The sequence below is a fragment of the Meles meles genome, chromosome 4 (assembly GCF_922984935.1).
Source record: "Meles meles chromosome 4, mMelMel3.1 paternal haplotype, whole genome shotgun sequence".
NCBI lineage: Eukaryota > Metazoa > Chordata > Mammalia > Carnivora > Mustelidae > Meles > Meles meles.
In genome coordinates, this window is record NC_060069.1 from 8,507,998 (window position 1) to 8,527,229 (window position 19,232).

The 19,232-nt window shown below is 37.0% G+C and overlaps 2 protein-coding genes across 7 annotated transcripts in view; one reads left to right on the forward strand and one right to left on the reverse strand.

Annotated features, from left to right (window-relative positions):
• NPHP3 (nephrocystin 3) overlaps window positions 1-2,677 on the forward strand; it is a 48,882-nt gene extending 46,205 nt beyond the window's left edge. For 4 of the 5 annotated variants that reach the window (XM_046001768.1, XM_046001773.1, XM_046001772.1 and 1 more), the window contains 2 exons: window positions 927-1,100; window positions 1,330-2,677. In XM_046001768.1, the coding sequence (XP_045857724.1) occupies window positions 927-1,100; window positions 1,330-1,342 (187 nt within the window). In that variant the 3' untranslated portion in view covers window positions 1,343-2,677. Of the gene's footprint in view, window positions 1-926 lie in introns of all 5 variants that reach the window. The other variant, XM_046001770.1, reaches the window with a different exon arrangement.
• Window positions 2,678-4,867: 2,190 nt separating this feature from the next.
• Window positions 4,868-19,198, reverse strand: UBA5 (ubiquitin like modifier activating enzyme 5). Of its 2 annotated transcripts, XM_046001777.1 has the most exons (12): window positions 18,854-19,198; window positions 17,435-17,480; window positions 17,232-17,321; window positions 12,917-13,026; window positions 11,831-11,917; window positions 11,125-11,209; window positions 9,997-10,101; window positions 9,691-9,818; window positions 7,603-7,738; window positions 7,239-7,314; window positions 7,000-7,106; window positions 4,868-6,166 (listed from the first exon to the last, which is right to left on the reverse strand). In XM_046001777.1, the coding sequence occupies exons 1-12, from the start codon at window positions 19,012-19,014 to the stop codon at window positions 6,083-6,085; spliced, it is 1,215 nt and encodes a 404-aa protein (XP_045857733.1). In that variant the 5' UTR covers window positions 19,015-19,198; the 3' UTR covers window positions 4,868-6,082. The 2 variants fall into 2 exon arrangements, with proteins under 2 accessions (XP_045857733.1, XP_045857734.1); XM_046001778.1 differs by lacking the exon at window positions 18,854-19,198 and having other exon boundaries at window positions 17,237-17,321; window positions 17,435-17,478.
• Between the last annotated feature and the right edge of the window lie 34 nt (window positions 19,199-19,232).

Below are 19,232 nucleotides of genomic sequence, written 5' to 3' on the forward strand. Positions count from 1 at the left end.
GTTGTTTTGGGTTGATTTACTTCAAGATACTGAAGTGGTATCCAGGAGTGAAATCAATGTTGCATAATCTGTTTTGTAGAGGAATGTTCATGTAAATAGTGAAAGATGATTTACATTTGCAGCTAACTGGTTCTGGGGATAATATGGGCAATTTACTGTCCTCAAAAATTAATTTACCATTAAGTGGATGATGATCTGGGGGTGCTTATGTAGCTCAGTAGTTACGCATCTGATTCTTGGTTTTGGCTCAGGTCATGATCTCAGGGCTGTGAGACTGAGTCCTGGTCAAACCCTGCACTGGGCTCCACATTGGGCCTGGAGCCTGCTCAAGATTCTCTCTCTTCCCCTCTGCTTCTACCCCCCACCCCATGTGCACACTTTTCTCTCTCTCTAAAAAAATGTGCATGTTGATTTTGCTTTGTCTGTGTTTGTGCATCTCCAGATGCAGAGACTTCTCATTAGCAATCCACTGCATCCATTACAACATGGTCTTAATGGTGTATGTATGAGGCACTAAGATACACGTTAGCAGTTCAGATAAGAAGAGTCTGGGTATTCTGTTTTACAGGTCTGCCTGAGTGAATGCACACACTGGAAATAGGAGAAAATGGGGAATTATTCACAACTCGTTATTCTGTATCCTATAAGGTCATTTCTTTTTTTTTTTTTTTTTAGGATTTTTTAATTTTTTTTTTTTTTATGTGACAGACAGATCACAAGTAGGCAGAGAGTCAGGCAGAGAGAGGGGGAAGCAGGCTCCCTGCTGAGCAGAGAACCTAATGCAGGACTCGATCCCAGGACCCTGAGATCATGACCTGAGCCGGAGGCGAAGGCTTTAACCCACTGAGCCACCCAGGTGCCCCCCTAAAAAGTCATTTCAATTTAAGAGGGTATATTCTCATTTTAACAATTTTTTTCTCTCAAAGCTATGAAGAAGGGGATTTTGAAAAAGCTGCTGAACTATACAAAAGGGCGATGGAAATAAAAGAAGCAGAAACGTCACTTTTGGGTGGAAAAGCTCCTTCCCGACACTCCTCAAGTGGAGACACATTTAGCTTAAAAACAACCCATTCTCCTAATGTTTTCCTTCAAGGACAGAGGTAATAGCAATTACAATTCATTGTAAATGCACCTTAGGATTAATTAAGAAACATTTGGAAGATAAGAATTTAAAACAAAGTATTTTGAGTTTATTTTGTGTGACTTAACTGATACTTGAGTGAAATTGCATAAGACTACATTGAAGTTTGAGTCATGATTGTGTCAGTATTAGCTGCTTAAAAGAATTAACTTTCTAATTTTTGATATCCATGGATATGGACCCATTAGAACCCTAAAATGACATGAAAAACTGATCATGAAGAGTGGTTGTTCTCTGTTCAACAAGACCTGGCACAGCTATGAAAACAAGGAGTTCAGTTCCATAATTCTTTCATCTCTCAAGAGCTGTGTTGGCCTCACCATTCCTGGTTGTGCTTTTCAGCGGTAGCCTGGCCCAAATCTCTACCTCAAAGAAAAGTTTCAAGGAATAAAGGGATAATGTTTATGAAAGGTTTGAACTGTTTTCTGTAAAATGAACTAGTAACAGTTGTCTCTGCTACATTTTTAAAAATTCTACCTTTTCCATGAGCAGACTGGGCCAAGCCCTCTGCTTTCTACTTTCTCTACATTGTTCTGCTGTGTTATACGTATCTGCATAATCTGAAGTTATTAATGCAATAAGTCAAGCTCTTAGCATTCTTTGACCTTCCCCAAAATAGGGACATGACAGTCTCCTCTCCTTTCTTAAATGCCCTAAATCTCTTCCTTTATCTCAGATTCAGATTAGTCTATTTTATATGAAAATGAAATATATTTTATAGGTTTTATAAATATTGCCACTTCTGGTTTTGCACCCTTTATGTATTTATATGTAATAAAATCTTCAATTCTAATACCTGTAAGATTCCAACATATTAATTATAAAGGTGAAAGATAAAATAACCATACCTGGCCGTTTTAAAATAAGAGTGCAATTTCAAGGTTCTTCCCCACTTCAGTTTATACAAGAGAGCTGTAGTTAGAGAATTAATAAATACTTCAAACATTACAGAAAATACTTGCATGTTGTGCATACTCAGAGTAGTTTGCTCAAAATAAGTTTTGGTGACTTTATGGGGTTTTGGTTAATGTTCTGTAAGCCTTGGCTACACAGAGGGTGGTCCATGAACCAGAATCATCAGTACCACCTTGGAGCTTATGAAAAATTAAGACTCTAGAGCCTCTCCTCAGACCTACTAAATCAGAATCTGCAGTTTGGCTGGATCTCCAGGTGATTCACATGCACCTAAGTTTGAGAAGCAATGGTCTGATTTTAAGGCACTACAATGGTGACTTAGAAGAAATTTGGCAGGATCTTATAAAATAAGCATCGTCTTCCCCTTTTGAGAGAAGTTCAAAAGGAAAAAAAGATTAAACATGACCATAGTACATCTTTCTGGGTTTGCCAGCTATGAAAGGCACAAAGTAATTAAACTCAAAAATTACCATACAATGATTTCACAATTAAGCTACTAAAGTTTAAAATTTTATTATCTAGTAGTATAGTAATTTAATACATTATAAATAATCTACTACGTTTAATGCCTTTAGAAACTGCTTTAGGAAATAATCTGAGATTAATATTCTAGAAGAACCCTGAAAAAGGGAAAAACCAGCAAAAGAATAATAGGCATTTTTTCTTTGTTCCCAAAAATCTGGACTTGAAAAACGTAAGTGTAAACATAACAGTATTCAAAGTGATTTATGGTAAAAATCCATTAATTACTATTGGGGCTTGAGAACACCATATATTTCACAAAATTTAAATACACTTTTGACAGCTATATTCTGATCTTACTACTTAATGTACTACCAACTCAAATGTTTTCATGGAAAATGTCTACTTAAAAAACTAAAAATAGGGGCGCCTGGGTGGCTCAGTGGGTTAAGGCCTCTGCCTCCGGCTCAGGTCATGATCTCAGGGTCCTGGGATGGAGCCCCGCATCATCGGGCTCTCTGCTCAGTGGGGAGCCTCCTTCCCCCTCTCTCTCTGCCTACTTGTGATTTCTGTCAAATAAATAAAATCTTTAAAGAAAAAAAAAAAAGCTACAAATAGGGGCACCTGGATGGCTCAGTTGGTTAAGCATCTGCCTTCAGCTCAGGTCATGATCCTAGGGTCCTGGGATCAAGCCCTGGGCTCCCTGCAGTCCACTTCTCCCTCTTCTCCTCACCCGGCTCATGTTCTCTAACAAAATCTTTGAGAAAAAAAAAAATCTGGGACACACATCTCTTTGTATTTGAGTTCTCAAATAGAAATATGTTCATATTGATTCACACCTTCGTGATGAAAAAGGCAGCTTTCAGACAACTCAGTTACATCTGAATTGTTAGGAAACAAATAATGTTAGTTATGGTTAATTTTCATTAATACTTTACAGAAAGAGAAGTATGGGGGAAAATGCAATTGGAGGGTTAAAGCTTCCTTAATATTTTAAATGGTTATTATCTTTTTTGGGGGGGGTATCTTTTTGTGTTGATTAATGTGTTTGTAGGTATTCAAGGAGTGTTTCTATGTGAGAAAACCTAGGATACTTTTTTTTTCACTACATAAAACATTTAAGTGGTACATAAATTAACTTCCCATTCACAATGGGGGAAGGGGTTAAACCTGAACCTACTATTTTACTGTAATTTAGAGCCTTTGTGCTATGGCAATTTGGGGTGTGTTTTTCCTTCTTTCACTTTAGTGTTTAAAAATGTGGTCAAAAAAAAAAATGTTGTACATCATGTGCTTCCATTTGTGAAAACAAGGAGAATAACATATGTATGATTGTATGTACACAGAACATCTTTGTAAGGTTGCCTCTGGGAGAGATCAGGTGTCTGGGGATGGGAAGCTTACTTTTATTATACTATAAACTCTTCGGTACTGTTCTGATTTCTACCATGCACTCTATGACTCTTTTTTTAAGGCTGGAAACAAAATAAGACAAAATGGTCACGGTTGCTAGTTTGGGATGGAAGAAATATAGTTTTGTTTTATTGGTTGCAATTTTCTGTAGTTTTAAAAATTAAAATTTCTAAAACCAAAAAAATATATATATATATATATGGTCAAGCATTAGAGATTTATTTAGTAATGTAAAACTTGGTGATAATTAATTTCCCAAAATCGGCCACTCTGTATGTGTGTTTATGTATGTATGTAAGTATGTATATACATTATATATATTTTTTTTTTCATGGCATACAGACTGCCAAGAGAGCACTCCAGGTAGCAAAAGATACCTGTTACCAGATTTTTTTTTCCTGGTAAATCATCCAACTATTTTTTAATGGAAGACATTAGACAAATTAGGTAAGTTAGGTAATAGCTGGTACAGTGTTAGGATACCAACAGTGTACAGTGCCATGTTGAGCAGAACAAGGGTGAGTTCTGGCTATTATACTTTACCAAACTATACAATCTTTAAATTATAAGTAAAGCATAGTTGTGAGTTGAAGCCCCGTGTTGGGCTCCATGCTGGGTATGGAGCTTACTTTAAAAAAAAAAAAAATTGTAAGCAAAGCCTGACTGAATCAGTATACCAGATGTTTCAAAGGAATGGAATTATTTTTAGAAAGACATTTCTTCTCTGAAATTCAAAATATCTCCTATAACTAGGAAAAAACTGTTTTACAGATGAATTCAATAAATTTTTTTAATGGCAAAGGACCTACCAAGGCAACATAAGTTTCAAGGCTACCACTCCCTTACTTTCCTAACCTTACTCTAAAAGGAAGAATCACTATATGATTCTAGAATCTCAAAGCAAATATATTGAACATATTGATATTTGGGACTTTCTGAAATCAGACTTTAGAAATTTATTTTATAAGTGGAAATTGCATTTTTCATTTTGTACTAACATTTCTTCCCTAGAGATACAATTTAATCATTCATACCTTCAAGTAAAAAAATTAAAGTAGATTAGCATAGTATAGTAACATCCTACTGATAATGGTTACACATGCATATTTTTCATTGGTCTCCGAATCACTGGAAATTTAACTAAGGCTCTCTAAGCTTTCATTATTTGTATACAACTTTAGAGAAAACCAGTTTATCAATTTATAACTTATCATGATCAGGGTAAATTATACTCTCCAGTGAATAAATACATGTCAGTCATTATAGAGGTAATTTAGGTCTCTTTTATGCCAGTACAGGACAACTATCTAATTATCTAGAGAATCAAATTTAAATGAAGTACTCAGAAGGTAGCCCATATGACAGGTATAATCTAGATAATCTCAAACTACATGTACTCCTTGCTCCTCAATAAAGTACAGTGACTCCAGATATATGTTCTACTCATGCAAGAAGTTCTTTTCCTTGGTTAGTGCAGAAATAAAATGCTTTTTACTTCCTGAAAGTACCTTTATTTATCCATTAAGAAAGCTTACTTTTATTTGCCTTCGTCTTGTTTTGAATTCACAGATTTACGAACTTTTCCGATGACTACATTTTCGCTTTTACTTAGGTTAACATTTGAGAGGATATTTTTTATTTTATAGATTAACTATTTTAAATTCATTGTTGGTCAAGTTAAAAACAATGGACAGTTTTCTTATAGAGAGGGACTCTACATAAAATGAGTAGGTATCTGCTAGCTCCAATCAACTGATTGTACCTCCTGTCCTTGCCCTGTATTTGAGAACCACGTACTACTTTATTATCCATGGTCTTAGGCAACAGACCACAAAGGATTACTGGAAGGAGAACAAATAGAGCATCTTATCAGTCCTTTCCTCCCATCCCTCCCAAAAGGGCCAAGCATTTCAGTGGCTGGGTTTTCAAGTTTTAACTAGATTAAAACATGAGTTTTAGGAGTTACGGATTTAGTTAAAGAGAAAAAGGGACAAACAGCACTATTTTCAAAAAGTGTAACAATTCTATGAAGATTATATATCAAGTAATATTGTGCTAAGCGTTGTCAGTTTTTAAATGTTGGTTTGTTTTTTTTTTAATTGCAAGGGTATAGGCTTAACTCAGGAAATAAAATATAGGTCAGTCCATTATCTACATATTCTTCATCTTGGCCATAAGGTCTTCCAAGCTTTCACCAGAATCTTCCACAGTTACTTCAGCTACAGAATCTTCTTGCTATCAACAAATGAGGGAAACATAGTGAAAAAATAGCCATATAAAATTTGTGATGCTTAGGAATATATAATCACTAAGTTTTAACTATGTTCAAGTAGTTTACGAAGTAAACTTTAAGAAAGATGCCTTCTAATTTTTAGGACAGACAAAAATCCTTTACACCCCACCAATCTTTTGATTTACAAGGCCATAATTTCAATATTCTTTTTTTTTAAAGATTTTATTTATTTATTTGACAGAGAGATCACAAGTAGGCAGAGAGGCAGGCAGAGAGAAAGGAGGAAGCAGGCTTCCCGATGCGGGGCTCGATCCCAGGACCCTGAGATCATGACCTGAGCCGAAGGCAGCGGCTTAATCCACTGAGCCACCCAGGCGCCCCTCTACTGCAGTGATATTTTTTAAATGGTATTACAGCTAAAAATGCTCAATATACAAAAATGTTATCTTCATTTAATCAAAATCTACTTTATCTGATCCATTCATGAGTCAGGAACACTATTTTAGGTCTGTGTTTCAAACAGTTTAAAAGGCACTGTGCCCGTTGGGCTCTCTGCTCAGCACTTCTCCCTCTCCCACTCCCCCGCTGTGTTCCCTCTCTCGCTGTGTCTCTCTCTGTCAAATAAATAAATAAAAACCTTTAAAAAAGGCATTGTGCCTATTTCCATACTAACACTGAACACCTTCTCTTACACATCTTAATGCCCATAGTGTAAAATACCTAAAACAGTAAATATTTGCATTGGCATTATAAAATAGGATGAAGATGAAAGAAGATAAGTAAAAATTTTCTCTTATGTAATATATACTTATGATAAACCAGATTTTGGGCATACCTTTTTGGGAATTGTGTACGCCACTGTAATTCCTTCAGGTAAGTCAGGAACTGGACCTGAAGAATTTTTCAGTTCCTCTTCTGAAACCTCGGATACCAACTCAATACCTATAGAGTTAAATATAGCAACAGTTTTCAAGGAACTTAAGCAATAATTACTCAAAATCTGTATAATTAAAATTATATCTCCTCCCATAAGAGATTTGACACTGCCATTTCAATTCATGAAAGAATACCTACCCCATTCATTATCTTCATGTATAATCTCTTCCTCCTCTTGAGCAGCCTCCTGTTTGGGCAGTGCTGCTACCTTTTTCTGTAGAAATCAAATAGTATCAAAGTGTTCGTACTCTCAGGCCTTTGAAGCATTGAGCAAGAATTCAGACAGGCTTTTTACTTTACCAAAAACAAGAAAGAACTTCAGAGAGATTTTTCACTTTTGAAACATGGTTAATTTTTTACTAACATTTCTAACTTAGAGATACAATAAATAAAACTTTCAAAATCCAGAATCCATTTATCTTATATTCCAATCTAAGTAACTGTTTTCAATTATTATCCAAATAATATGACCTCTCATACATTTTTATGGATAGATGTATACCTTATATTCTTCCTGCTGCTTCCTGCAATTTCTGTCATCACATTGAGGATTTGGCTTCATGGACATAGAAGGGAAAAAGTCCTGCATTGCATTATATCCAAGGTAAAAACTAACAGTACCAAAATTTAACAGAAACCTAGAAAAACAAATCAAAGCACACTTAAATAAACCATAAAAGTATTAGAAATAACTGAATTTTTAAGAAATGGTATTGAAGTACTTAATGATTTTTGTAACAAAATGGTACTTTAAGTACTGATGTCAAAGTCAAGAATTCCTGAGATATGGTACTAAATCTAACTACTTTTTAAAAGTTTTTATACACAACTTAAAGTTTACAATCTTAAATGTACAGTTCACTGAAATTTTCCAAGTCTTCACCCATGTAATCACTACCAGATCAAAAACAGAACATTTCCAGTGAGCCCTTGTGCTCCCTACTAGTCAATCTAATTCCTTTTAGAAGCTTATATGAAGGGTGGGGGAGGGAATCACATACAAAATAAATACAAAAGGAAAAATCCAGATTTGCAATGAATGTTAATATATAACAAGATAAAAAACTGGGCGCCTGGGTGGCTCAGACGGGGAGGGAATCACATACAAAATAAATACAAAAGGAAAAATCCAGATTTGCAATGAATGTTAATATATAACAAGATAAAAAACTGGGCGCCTGGGTGGCTCAGACGTTAAGCATCTGCCTTTGGCTCAGGTCATGATCTCAGGGTCCTAGGACCGAGCCCCACATCAGACTCCTCAGTGAGGAGCCTGCTTTTCCCTCTCCCACTCCTCCTGCTCGTATTCCCTCTTGTCTCTCTCTGTCAAATAAATTTAAAAAAAAAAATTTTTAAAGACAGAAAACTGACCAAATGAAGCAGACAATTCACAGAAAAATGTAAGTGCTTACCCCTTTCCATAAACAACTGAAAATTAAAATGAGATACCTTTTTCACCTATCATATTAAGAAAGATTAAGAAGTCTAATGATACCAAATGTTAGCAACTGGTGTGGGTGAACCAGGTATTCCTACACTGTGATAGAAATGTGTATTTTTGAAGGAGAAATTTAGTAACGTCAAATACTGCATAAACTCAGAAATTCCACCTCTAAAAATTCGTATCTATAAAAATCTACTATACGAAAATATATGTAAGATGTTGTTTGCAACATTGTTAACAGAAGCAAAAAAATCTGTAAATAACTTTAATGTCCATCAATAAGAGGCTGACTAAATATGACATATCCTTAAGAGAATAGTTTATAACCATGATCCCCTTTTTGTAGCATACTGTAAAATGTTTTTAGATAGGGCCTACTGAAGTTTATACAGTTTGCACAGTTGTGAAGTCTACTTCTATGAACTAGCCCTAGACAGTGCCTTGACAGTTCTCATGTATCTTTTTACAATTTTTTTTGTTGGTAGCTGATGGTTCTGGTATCATGCTGCAATTTGTTCTTATTACACTGGAGGGTTAGGAAACATAAAAAAGCTTACTAAAGCTGTCAAGTGAGGGAAAAAATGGCCCGAGATAGAGAACCCTTAAAGGGGTTCTGCTTTTTATAAAGTGTGAGTTGGTTCAAAACCTTTTGCAATTAATTTTAGCTGCAAAGAAATCTTTGCCCTCCTTTGTTACTATAGTTTAGATGGTGTGGTTGCTGGATATCTGTTTTTGGCTAGCAGAGATATTATCCTCATTAATATTTAATCAAATTTATGTTATTTTTAGTAAGAATTAAATAAGGAAGTGTGTTTATGCCCTTTGGTCAAAAATGCAGAGATTTAAATCATTTGGTTAATACTTCATATATAAATACACGAGTTCCACTGTACCATTTAACATGAACTATTCCAAATACATAGTGACATAGGTGTATTAATATGTACGCTTATATTTAGATATACTAGGATATGTATGTAAATTTAAAGTACATATGTATTATACATATATTTAAAAACTTACATATATTTGAAACTAGATTTTAAAAAAATACTTAGCTGGTAACTCCAATATTTGAAATGCTTTCTGAAATATATTTTTATCAAAAACAAACAAGACTATTCAGAAAAATTAGCCCTCACTCACTTTAACACATTTTGTACTAAGATCCCAGCAACCACTCCCATTGTGGTAGGAAGACTGGCTGCACAAACACCTTCTCGTTTCAGAGTCTTTTCATCAATATTTGCAGCAACTACAAGTGGTGGAGCACACTACATGAAAAAGAATGAAAGAAAATATATTTCAAAACAAAAGGAGAAAAGTGTAACATACTCAAATTAGTATTCCAACACAGTCAAAGTTTATTTTTTCTCTGAATACATTTTGAATACCCCTTGGAACTCTAGTACTTAATAGTGAAAAAAATAAGCCAAAATGAATCAAACCTACCGCAAAACAAGCAGATTCTCCAGGAATTATGAGCTGTATATGCCCCGAAACTGCATTTTCACTGACCCCAGACTCCATCCACGTTTGCCCAAGTTCATTACAAGCCTTGGTAGAAACAGATGAAAACATAAGAACATAAAAAGAAGTAATTTAGGGGCGCCTGGGTGGCTCAGTGGGTTAAAGCCTCTGCCTTTGGCTCAGGTCATGAGCCATGATCCTGGGATCTAATCTGATCCCATGACCCTGGGACCTGATCTGATCCCAGGTCAGGACCCTGGGATCGAGCCCCGCATTGGGCTCTCTGCTCAGCAGGGAGCCTGCTTCCTCCTCTCTCTCTCTGCCTGCCTCTCCGACTACTTGTGATTTCTGTCTGTCAAATAAATAAATAAATAAATCTTAAAAAAAAAAAAGAAGTAATTTACTGTAAGTTTTTTTCATCAAAAATTGGGATTTAATTAAATGGATTACCAAGGATTTTTTTAGTTTTCAAAAGAAGAAAGTTATGAATAGTGGAATTCCTTGGTAAAGGAATTACTTTACTTTATTTAAAAAGTAAACAGGTAGCATTTAAGTAAATACCCAATAAATATTTATTTAACTATATTCAACCATTAGGCTTATTATCTAATACACCTTTCTTATTAAAGTAAAAAGTTCATTTTTCTAAAATAATTTCAGCAACAAAAACTGCAAAGTATCTTCTGAAAAACTGAAAACATGGTAATTCAAAGAATTTTATCCCCGAGAAACAAGGTTTGTAGGCAGTTTATACATATTTCTATCTTTACTTAAAGTAACAAAAGTTAAACCCAATGCTAACATAGAGTTCGAGACATTTTAAGATTGTCATTTATTTTAAAAATTATGTATCAGAAGTATTTACAATTTTATAGTTGCCTCTACTGGCATAAGAGAGAATAGGATACTGAAACAGAAGCCATACCAGCAAGGCTAGACAGATCCCAGAGTTATTAGAATTTCAAACGTAGGGTAAGAAATAATTAAAAATTAACAAAACATATTACATGAAGGTTTAAATGCAGAACTATTCTTAAATGCAGAACTATACAAAAAAAAAAAAATGGATAAGCCCATGAGTGTAACTTCTTATACAATAGGGATACTTACTGTATTTATTGTCATCCGGGCTTCAAAATTGTCCACACAGCTAAGAACTAGGTCAACAGGTTTTCCCTCTTCTAATCCACCATTACTAGGTAAAGAAAATAAATTTTATTTGGGAAAAAAAAAAAAAAATCAGGACACAAAATACACTCTAGTTAGACTGTATTTCTTCAGGCACACACTTATTCTTTCAGTAAATGTTTGAGTATAATTATGACACAGTATTTAATATTAAAGATCTAGTATGTATTGAGTGACTAATATAAGTATCGATGATATTATAGTACTTTGCCTGGCACAAAAAAGTATAAAGTCTATTCACAGAAGTTACGATTGCCTTATCAGCTTTCAGACTTTATTCATGTTTCACTCCAAACATAAATGTAGTAAAAACTGAATATAATTCAGTTTCTCAGTAGTGTAATAACAGTCTGCAGAAAACCACTTTCACAAAGAAATATAATCTAGAACACAGAACTTACAGTTGAAGATCCCTTTTTCTACCATTATAACAGGGTTTGGTTTTTTTTGGACAATATTTACTTTTTACTGAGCTCCTAATACATAAAGGTCACATAAAAATAACTATTTTAAAAACAGAAACATGTATCAAATCTACCAACTCACTGAGTTACACATCAGTAGATTTTCTAATGATACTTGTTTAACTGAGCTGGACATTGCAAAATATTCATAAATAAAATTTTACCTTATTCTATCCATGAAATGTTGAAAGTTTTCTACTGTGGTTATATTATAGTTGTGTATTTCAAAAAGAACATCAGGATTAATGTTCCTAAGAAGGAAAAAGGAGTGATTATTAAACTACCAGTGGGAACACTAAGTGAAAGCAAGAAAAAGAGCTGAAAAAGATCATTTAACAGAGGTTAGAAAAATGGAATTCAAGAGATTCAAAGAAAACCCATATCCCTCTTCTATTTCCTTTGACCCACTTCAAGGACTACATTCAAAATGTGTTGACTGCAGGATTACAGAAGTGTTCCTACCATATAAGTGCTCAGAATTAAGCCTTTATCACCTCTGTGAGCAAAAAGCCTAGCCTGACAAATGAACTTCTTTGTTCCTTATTTAATTCAGTGCAAGTATGTCTGAGGCCACAAAGAAACTTCTTAGAGTAAGGGTTGCAAAACAAAGTATAGCCCTTGGGCAAATCTTACCTACCACCTGTTTTTATGAAGTCCGCAAGCTATGGATGATTTTTCCTTTTTCACATGGTGGCAGAACAGGACAATATTTCATAACATGCTAAAATTACATGGAATTTAAAATTCAGAGTCCAAAAACAAAGTTTTATTGGAGCACAGCCATGCTCATTCGTATTTCTACTGCCAACAGCTGTCAGTACACTACCACTACATAGCTGGGCATTTTCACAGTTGGCCCTCAAAGCCTAAAATATTTACTACCTAGCCCTATACAGAAAAATGTTGCCAACCCCATTCCAAGAGGTAAGACAATCTGTAGAAGTAAAACCAAAATTTTTATGGAGAAAAATCTATGCATTAACTTTTTTTTTTAAGATTTTATTTATTTGAGCAAAAGCGAGAGAGAGAGAGCACAAGAGGGGAAACGGTCAGAGGGAGAAGCAGACTCCCTGCTGAGCATGGAGCCCAATATGGGACTTGATCCTGAGACTCCAGAATCATGACCTGAGCCAAAGGCAATCACTTAACCAACTGAGCCACCCAGACACCCCAAATTTATGCATTAACTTATACAAAATACACAAACTAAGATTTCACTAAATATAGACTTTAACTGTTACTCCATTTACCTCAAAGTATATTCTGCTGCTTGAACTTTACTTAATCCTGCTTGATGAGGCTGGAAGAAAAGTCTATTCATATTGGCCAGTTCCACCTTGTCATAGTCAAAGAGTAGCAACTAAAATGAAAATAGTGGTATTCTGATGAAAAATACCAAAATATAAACTAAAAATAACAATAACAAAGAATAAATTAGTGGACTTCACATTTGGTGGGTTTAACAGTTTGACAGTAGTAATACAAACTAAATCAAAAACACTAGGTATCATACATTAAGTCATTTACTGCTCATATAGGTATAAATGAGACAACTATGGCACACACCCCAAAGCCACTCAACTAATACATATGCCGATGGGATTCAAATTCAGGCATTCTCAACCCAGCATATGCACCTGAACCATAACACTTACTGTCTCCCTAAATGACTCACTGAGAAATTCCATTGCATTTTAATTGTTTACTAAAAGCCAAGAACATAGTAGATAAATGAAATTTTAAAATAACAAATGTCCTAATTTAAAATTATAGTATAACATGACTCCTTTTGTGACTAAGACACCAATCTTAGCTAAAATATAACCCCAAAGAGAATTATTAACCAGTAAGTTAAATGTTGTTTCCTTCTCTATATATTGAGGCACAACAGCATTTCTCACACTCAACACTCATACACATAGCTTTTAAAGATCCCATTTCTTATCAGTAAGAAATTATGAGGTTGCACTCAAGTATTTCCAAGGTCCCGTCCTTCATCTAAAATTCTGTGACTTTTTAACACAATTCTCAGCATTCTAGGTTAAAAAAAAAAAAAAATGGAGGAAAAGGCCAGGCAAGACAAGCACAGAGGCAAAGGCTACAGCAGCGGTTAAGGGGGCTGTGGCGTGTGGTGCACTGTCTTGCACACACTAAAATTACAAAAAGAGAAAAAAAAAATAAGTGGGGGGGGATCTTATTAACAATAACAAAATTAATCCAACCTACAACCCAGGTAACCCTTAATACCTTGCTAGAAAATACATCACCCCTGTCTGCTCTCTATGATAATTTTCTGACTCAAAACAAAATATAGTTTATTTCAGCTCAGTATGAAATTTGAGTCTTCAGCCTGATAGCTGGTTTATAAGTTAAGGAAATCTCAAATTTGGGGATAGGAGGTATGAGTTGTAGCTCTGTCACTAATTAGCTCTGATCATGGATAAGTCACTCACTTTTTAGGCCTGTAGATATCTTCATCTGTAAAATAAAGCAGCTAATCTGGATCTGGTGATCCAGGATACCACAGAAGGGGTAAAAGGTGGGCTCTGAGTCTCCAATCCTCCACTTCCCTATTTAACCATGAATTAGCTGCTTCTTTGTCTGTTTTACATAATGAAAAGAGTTCTGAAACTTACCTATGTAGATCCTTAACTTATAAACTTGAATGCACACTGGATCACTAGCAGAGTTTTTAAAAAAATACTGATGTCTGTGTCCCATCCACAAAGATTGATTCTATTCCATTCTGGATTATCAAAATTTTGTTGAACTTCCCAGGTGATTCTAATTACAGCAATATTTGATAACCACCACTTCTACAGCCTTGCTACTCAAAACGTGGCCTGGACTAGCACCATCAATATCACCGGGAGCTTGTCGGAAATATAGGGGCACTGCCCTAACTTTAATATGCATACGAATCATCTGGAGTTTTGTTAAAATTCTTAATTTGGTATACCTGGGGTAGGGCCTGGGAGTATTTATTTCTAACAAGTTCCCATGTAATGACGATGCTACTACTTTGGACATCAGACTGAGTGGCAAGGACCCAGCAGTTCTTTTTTTTTTTTTTTTAAAGATTTTATTTATTTATTTGACAGATAGAGATCACAAGTAGGGAGAGAGGCAGGCAGAGAGAGAGAGAGAGGAGGAAGCAGGCTCCCTGCCAAGCAGAGAGCCCGATGTGGGACTCGATCCCAGGACCCTGAGATCATGACCTGAGCTGAAGGCAGCGGCTTAAACCACTGAGCCACCCAGGCGCCCCGGACCCAGCAGTTCTTAAAAATCCCCCAAGAACATAAGAATCACCTGGGGAGGGGTGCCTGGGTGGCTCAGTGGGTTAAAGCCTCTGCCTTCGGCTCCGGTCATGATCCCAGGGTACTGGGATCGAGCCCCGCGTCGGGCTCTCTGCTCAGCGGGGAGCCTGCTTCCTCCTCTCTCTCTGCCTGCCTCTCTGCCTGCCTCTCGGCCTACTTGTAATCTCTGTCAAATAAATAAATGAAATCTTAAAAAAAAAAAAATCACCTGGGGATTTAATACAAATTCAAATTCTTAGGTCCACTCAAAAACTAAAGAATCAAAATCACTGGGGTAGGGTCTGGCAATCAGGTTTTTAAAAAGCCATCTAAGTGATTCTGAAGGACACTCAAACCTGAGACCCATAATCTCCATGATCTCTACTATTCCAGATCAATCAGCCACGGTCCTTATATCAACTATAAGCAATTGCTGACTGGCTTTTGTAAGTTTCTTGAAAGACTATAAATGTTAATAAACATTTTTAGTTATTTTTGTGTTGCCTTTTCTATATTGAAGAGGGCCAACTTTAAAACCACTTCTTTTAAGAATTTGGGGCATGGAGGCATGTGAGGGGCTCAGTTGGTTAAGTGTCCGAATCTTGATTTCAGCTCAGGTCATGATCTCAGGGTCCTGAGATCAGGCCCCACACTGGACTCTGTGCTCAGTGTGGAGTCTGCTTGTCTGCCCCTGCCCCCACTCCCAGCTTGCTCATGCTCGGGCATGCACTATCTCAAATAAATAAAATCTTAAAAAAAAAAAAAAAATTGTGGCATGGGACAGACCAACATGTTAAAAAGCACCGATAAACTTCATGGGGAAAAGGGCACCTGGGTGGCTCACTGGGTTAAAGCCTCTGCCTTCGGCTCAGGTCATGATCCTAGGGTCCTGGGATCCAGCCCCGTATAGGCCTCTCTACTCAGCAGGGAGCCTGCTTCCTCCTCTCAAGTGGGAAAAAATGCTTGCTTTGTCAAAATGACAAATTAAAGAGGTGGAAATCAATTGTGGAAAGCTTTGTCATTCAACCATTAGGAATCTAACATCACAGACTTTAGCTTTATAAATCTGAGACTGGTATAAGGTTATCTCTCCTTCCTACCCATAACCTAATGAATTTTAGAAAAAAAGTGGAAAAAAAAGTGTAGGTTAAAAAAAGAATCTAGAGTATTCTCCATTTCAATTTTAAGAGTAAGAAGGATATTTACTTTCTAACCTCAAGGTTTTTTTTTTGTTTGTTTAAAGATTTTATTTATTATTTATTTGACAGATAGAGATCACAAGTAGGCAGAGAGGCAGGCAGAGAGAGAGGAAGGGAAGCAGGCTCGCTTCCGAGCAGGGAGCCCGATGTGGGGCTCGATCCCAGGACTCCGGGATCATGACCTGAGCTGAAGGCAGAGGCTTTAACCCACTGAGCCACTCAGGTGCCCCTCAAGTTTTATCTCTTAATCCTCTTCACTTATCTCACCCATCTTCCCACCCATCTCTCCTCTAGCACCAGTTTGTTTTCTGCACTTAACAGTCTGTTTTTTCGTTTGTTCATTTGTTTTGTTTTTTAGATCCCACATATAAGTGAAATCATGCAGTATTTGTCTTTCTCTTACTTCACTTACCATAATACCTTCTGGACCATCCATGTTGTCATGAATGGCAAGAATTTTTTCTTTTATAAAGCTGAGCACAGCGTAGGAAATATAGTCAGTACCGCTGTTATAATGTTGGTGACAGGTGGTGACTGTACTTATGATCACTGAGTAATGCATAGAACTGCTGAAATCACTCACTGTGTTGCAGACCTGAAACTAATACTCTATGTCAACTACAATAAATTTTTTAAAATACTTCAAAATAAGTTAATAAAGGGCCAATATTCTTTGAAAAAAAAAGAAAGGTACATGCTTTCTAGTTCATCTTGTACAAAGCATGTTTAGAAAACATTTGTTAGATGCCTGTGTTTCACACACTATCAATTTAACAACCTTGTCTCCTAAGCTTCTATATCTAAAACATTTAAGCCCAAACTGTAATATGTATCATCCCAAACACAAAATCTCTGAACAAAATTTTGAATATTCCTTGTTTTATCAGCCAGTATCAGTTTCCATTTGGGTGGGGTTGTGTCTTAACTCTTGTAGGTAGAAAGTATAATATGATTAAAGACAGCACAAATCAATAAACCATTAGTTAATGAGAAAAATTCCTAATTTATACCTGATTCACTCCAGAAGTTAGTAGTTTCCCTATGTGATAGGCAAAGAGAAATGTTTTTACCTTACCAATGCCACATCTTGTCAGCATTTCAGCAGTCACACTACCAACTCCACCAACACCTACTATTGCTACAGCAAAGGTTCGGATTTTCTGTGAAATGCAAAATTATATTATTTGTTGGTTAGCTTTTCATCCAAAATGTCATCAGAAATTATTTTCATTTACTGAAATCATCTTCAAAAACTTGGAAAGGTTTACCATACCTCATAGTCGTTTACAATTCCCATTCGTTTCAATGCCATCAGGCGGCTTAAAACAAAGAAAAAAATGAATGTTTTAAAGTGTACAATCTTTTAACTGTGATACAGGTAAACACACATCATCACAGAAAAACACAAACTCAATCACTACTAATGCTTTAAGAGAAATCTTTCAGCTGGCTTTTACCAGATGAAATTAAGTCACTTGGACAGCTTTAAAAAAACACTGAATACTTGTGCAACAAGTTTTTTTTGTTTGTTTTTTAAAATGCTCCTCAGATACTCTATCGTGCAGCTAAGATGGAAGCAACTGACTTAAATGTTACGTGTCCAGATGAGATAAGTCAAAGTGAAATTTCAACATTTTCCTGTGCTTTCTTAGCATAAGTAAATATTTAATGTTTAACATCAGCTGTCTCTGCCCATAATGGATATAGATGATGTCTACTTTTAGTAAGCACCAACTGCAGCCAAGTACTCTTAAGAGGTACTTTACCTGGTTATTGTTATTAGTCTGTTTCATATATATGAAACATATATATGAAACAGACTAATATATGTATATAGATTTAATCATATATATGAAAGAGATTAATATATATGATTAAATCTATATACATCTACGTAAACTTCCCATTCATTTACACTTTAAAGAGTCAAATAGTTCTACCAGGCTTGCTACGAAATTCTGCAGGCTTCTGATCCCGACTCCCCTATTACTCTCCTTCCTCATTTTCAACTGTTACTAACAAATTTCTAAATAGCTTGCCAGCATTGTCACTTCTGGATTTTCGGTTTCAGGTATTATCTGAAGATCTCACTGATACCACTGGTCCCTACTATACTATATTCCATGGCTGCTCAGCTACTAAGGGCTGGGATTTGAATCGGATCGCTCTGGCTCTAGAGTCCTTACCTTTATAACCACAGCACTACATTCAGCCCGCTCAAAGGACAGGACCAGACAGGGCTGGTCAAGTCGAACAGCTTTAAAAAAGCTAATCCTGCTCTCCCCACCACGTCCCCAATTTTGAAATACTGAGAAGCCTTTATGAAACTCGAAGTTTACTAGTAAGTGGGTTTTACATTTAATGTCATCTTCTGAAAGTTAATTACTATCAGCTTTCTGCAGAATGAGGTGGACGAACGGGCATTCGGAACCCGGTCGCGTATCCGTAGCAGGCCCAAGAGCAGCACCATACGGCTGACTGCTTCGGGGCTGGGTGGGTGTGTTTTAGGAGGAAGACTCCCTTTCCACCACTGCTAAGCCTTGGCCTTGCGCGTCTGGAGCAGGACCCAGCGCAAGGAGAGGGAGGTGGAAGGCCGTGTAAGCGGAGAAGGAAGGGAGCGCGCCTCGCTCCGGACCACTCGCAGACCTTGACCTCACGCCCTCGCCCGCCTCCGACCCGTAACGCAAATCACCTGTAGGGGTTGGAGTCCACAACCTCCGGGCTCATCTTCTCGATGCGGACCCGGCCGCCGCCTCCGTCGCCGCCCCCCACGGCCCGCCGACTCCTCTCCTGTGCCAGTTCCCGCTCCAGCTCCTCCACCCGCCGCTGCAGCCGCTCCACGGACTCGGCCATGGCTGGGACCCCGGCCGCCAACGCTCCCAGCCCAGGCCTTCGCCGCCGCCGCCGCCCCACGCTGCCAGGCCCGCCGGCTCCGCCAAGGGTGGGTGAGGAGGCACGCAGCCGCCGCCTTCCTAGCCCGGAACCCTGGGGAAGTGCTCCCAGCGCCGCACGGGCGACACGTCGCCGCCGCTCCCGCGGGCCTCCCTCGGTACCGCTTCCGGTACGTTGCA

Coding starts and splice junctions, on each gene's coding strand:
- UBA5 (XM_046001777.1), bottom strand. CDS start 19,014: ATGGCCGAGTCCGTGGAGCGGCTGCAGCGGCGGGTGGAGGAGCTGGAG. Junction 9,819..9,996: donor GAGAATCTGCTTGTTTTGCG/GTAGGTTTGATT, acceptor TTTTTCATGTAG/TGTGCTCCACCACTTGTAGT. Junction 6,167..6,999: donor CGTACACAATTCCCAAAAAG/GTATGCCCAAAA, acceptor ATTTGTTGATAG/CAAGAAGATTCTGTAGCTGA.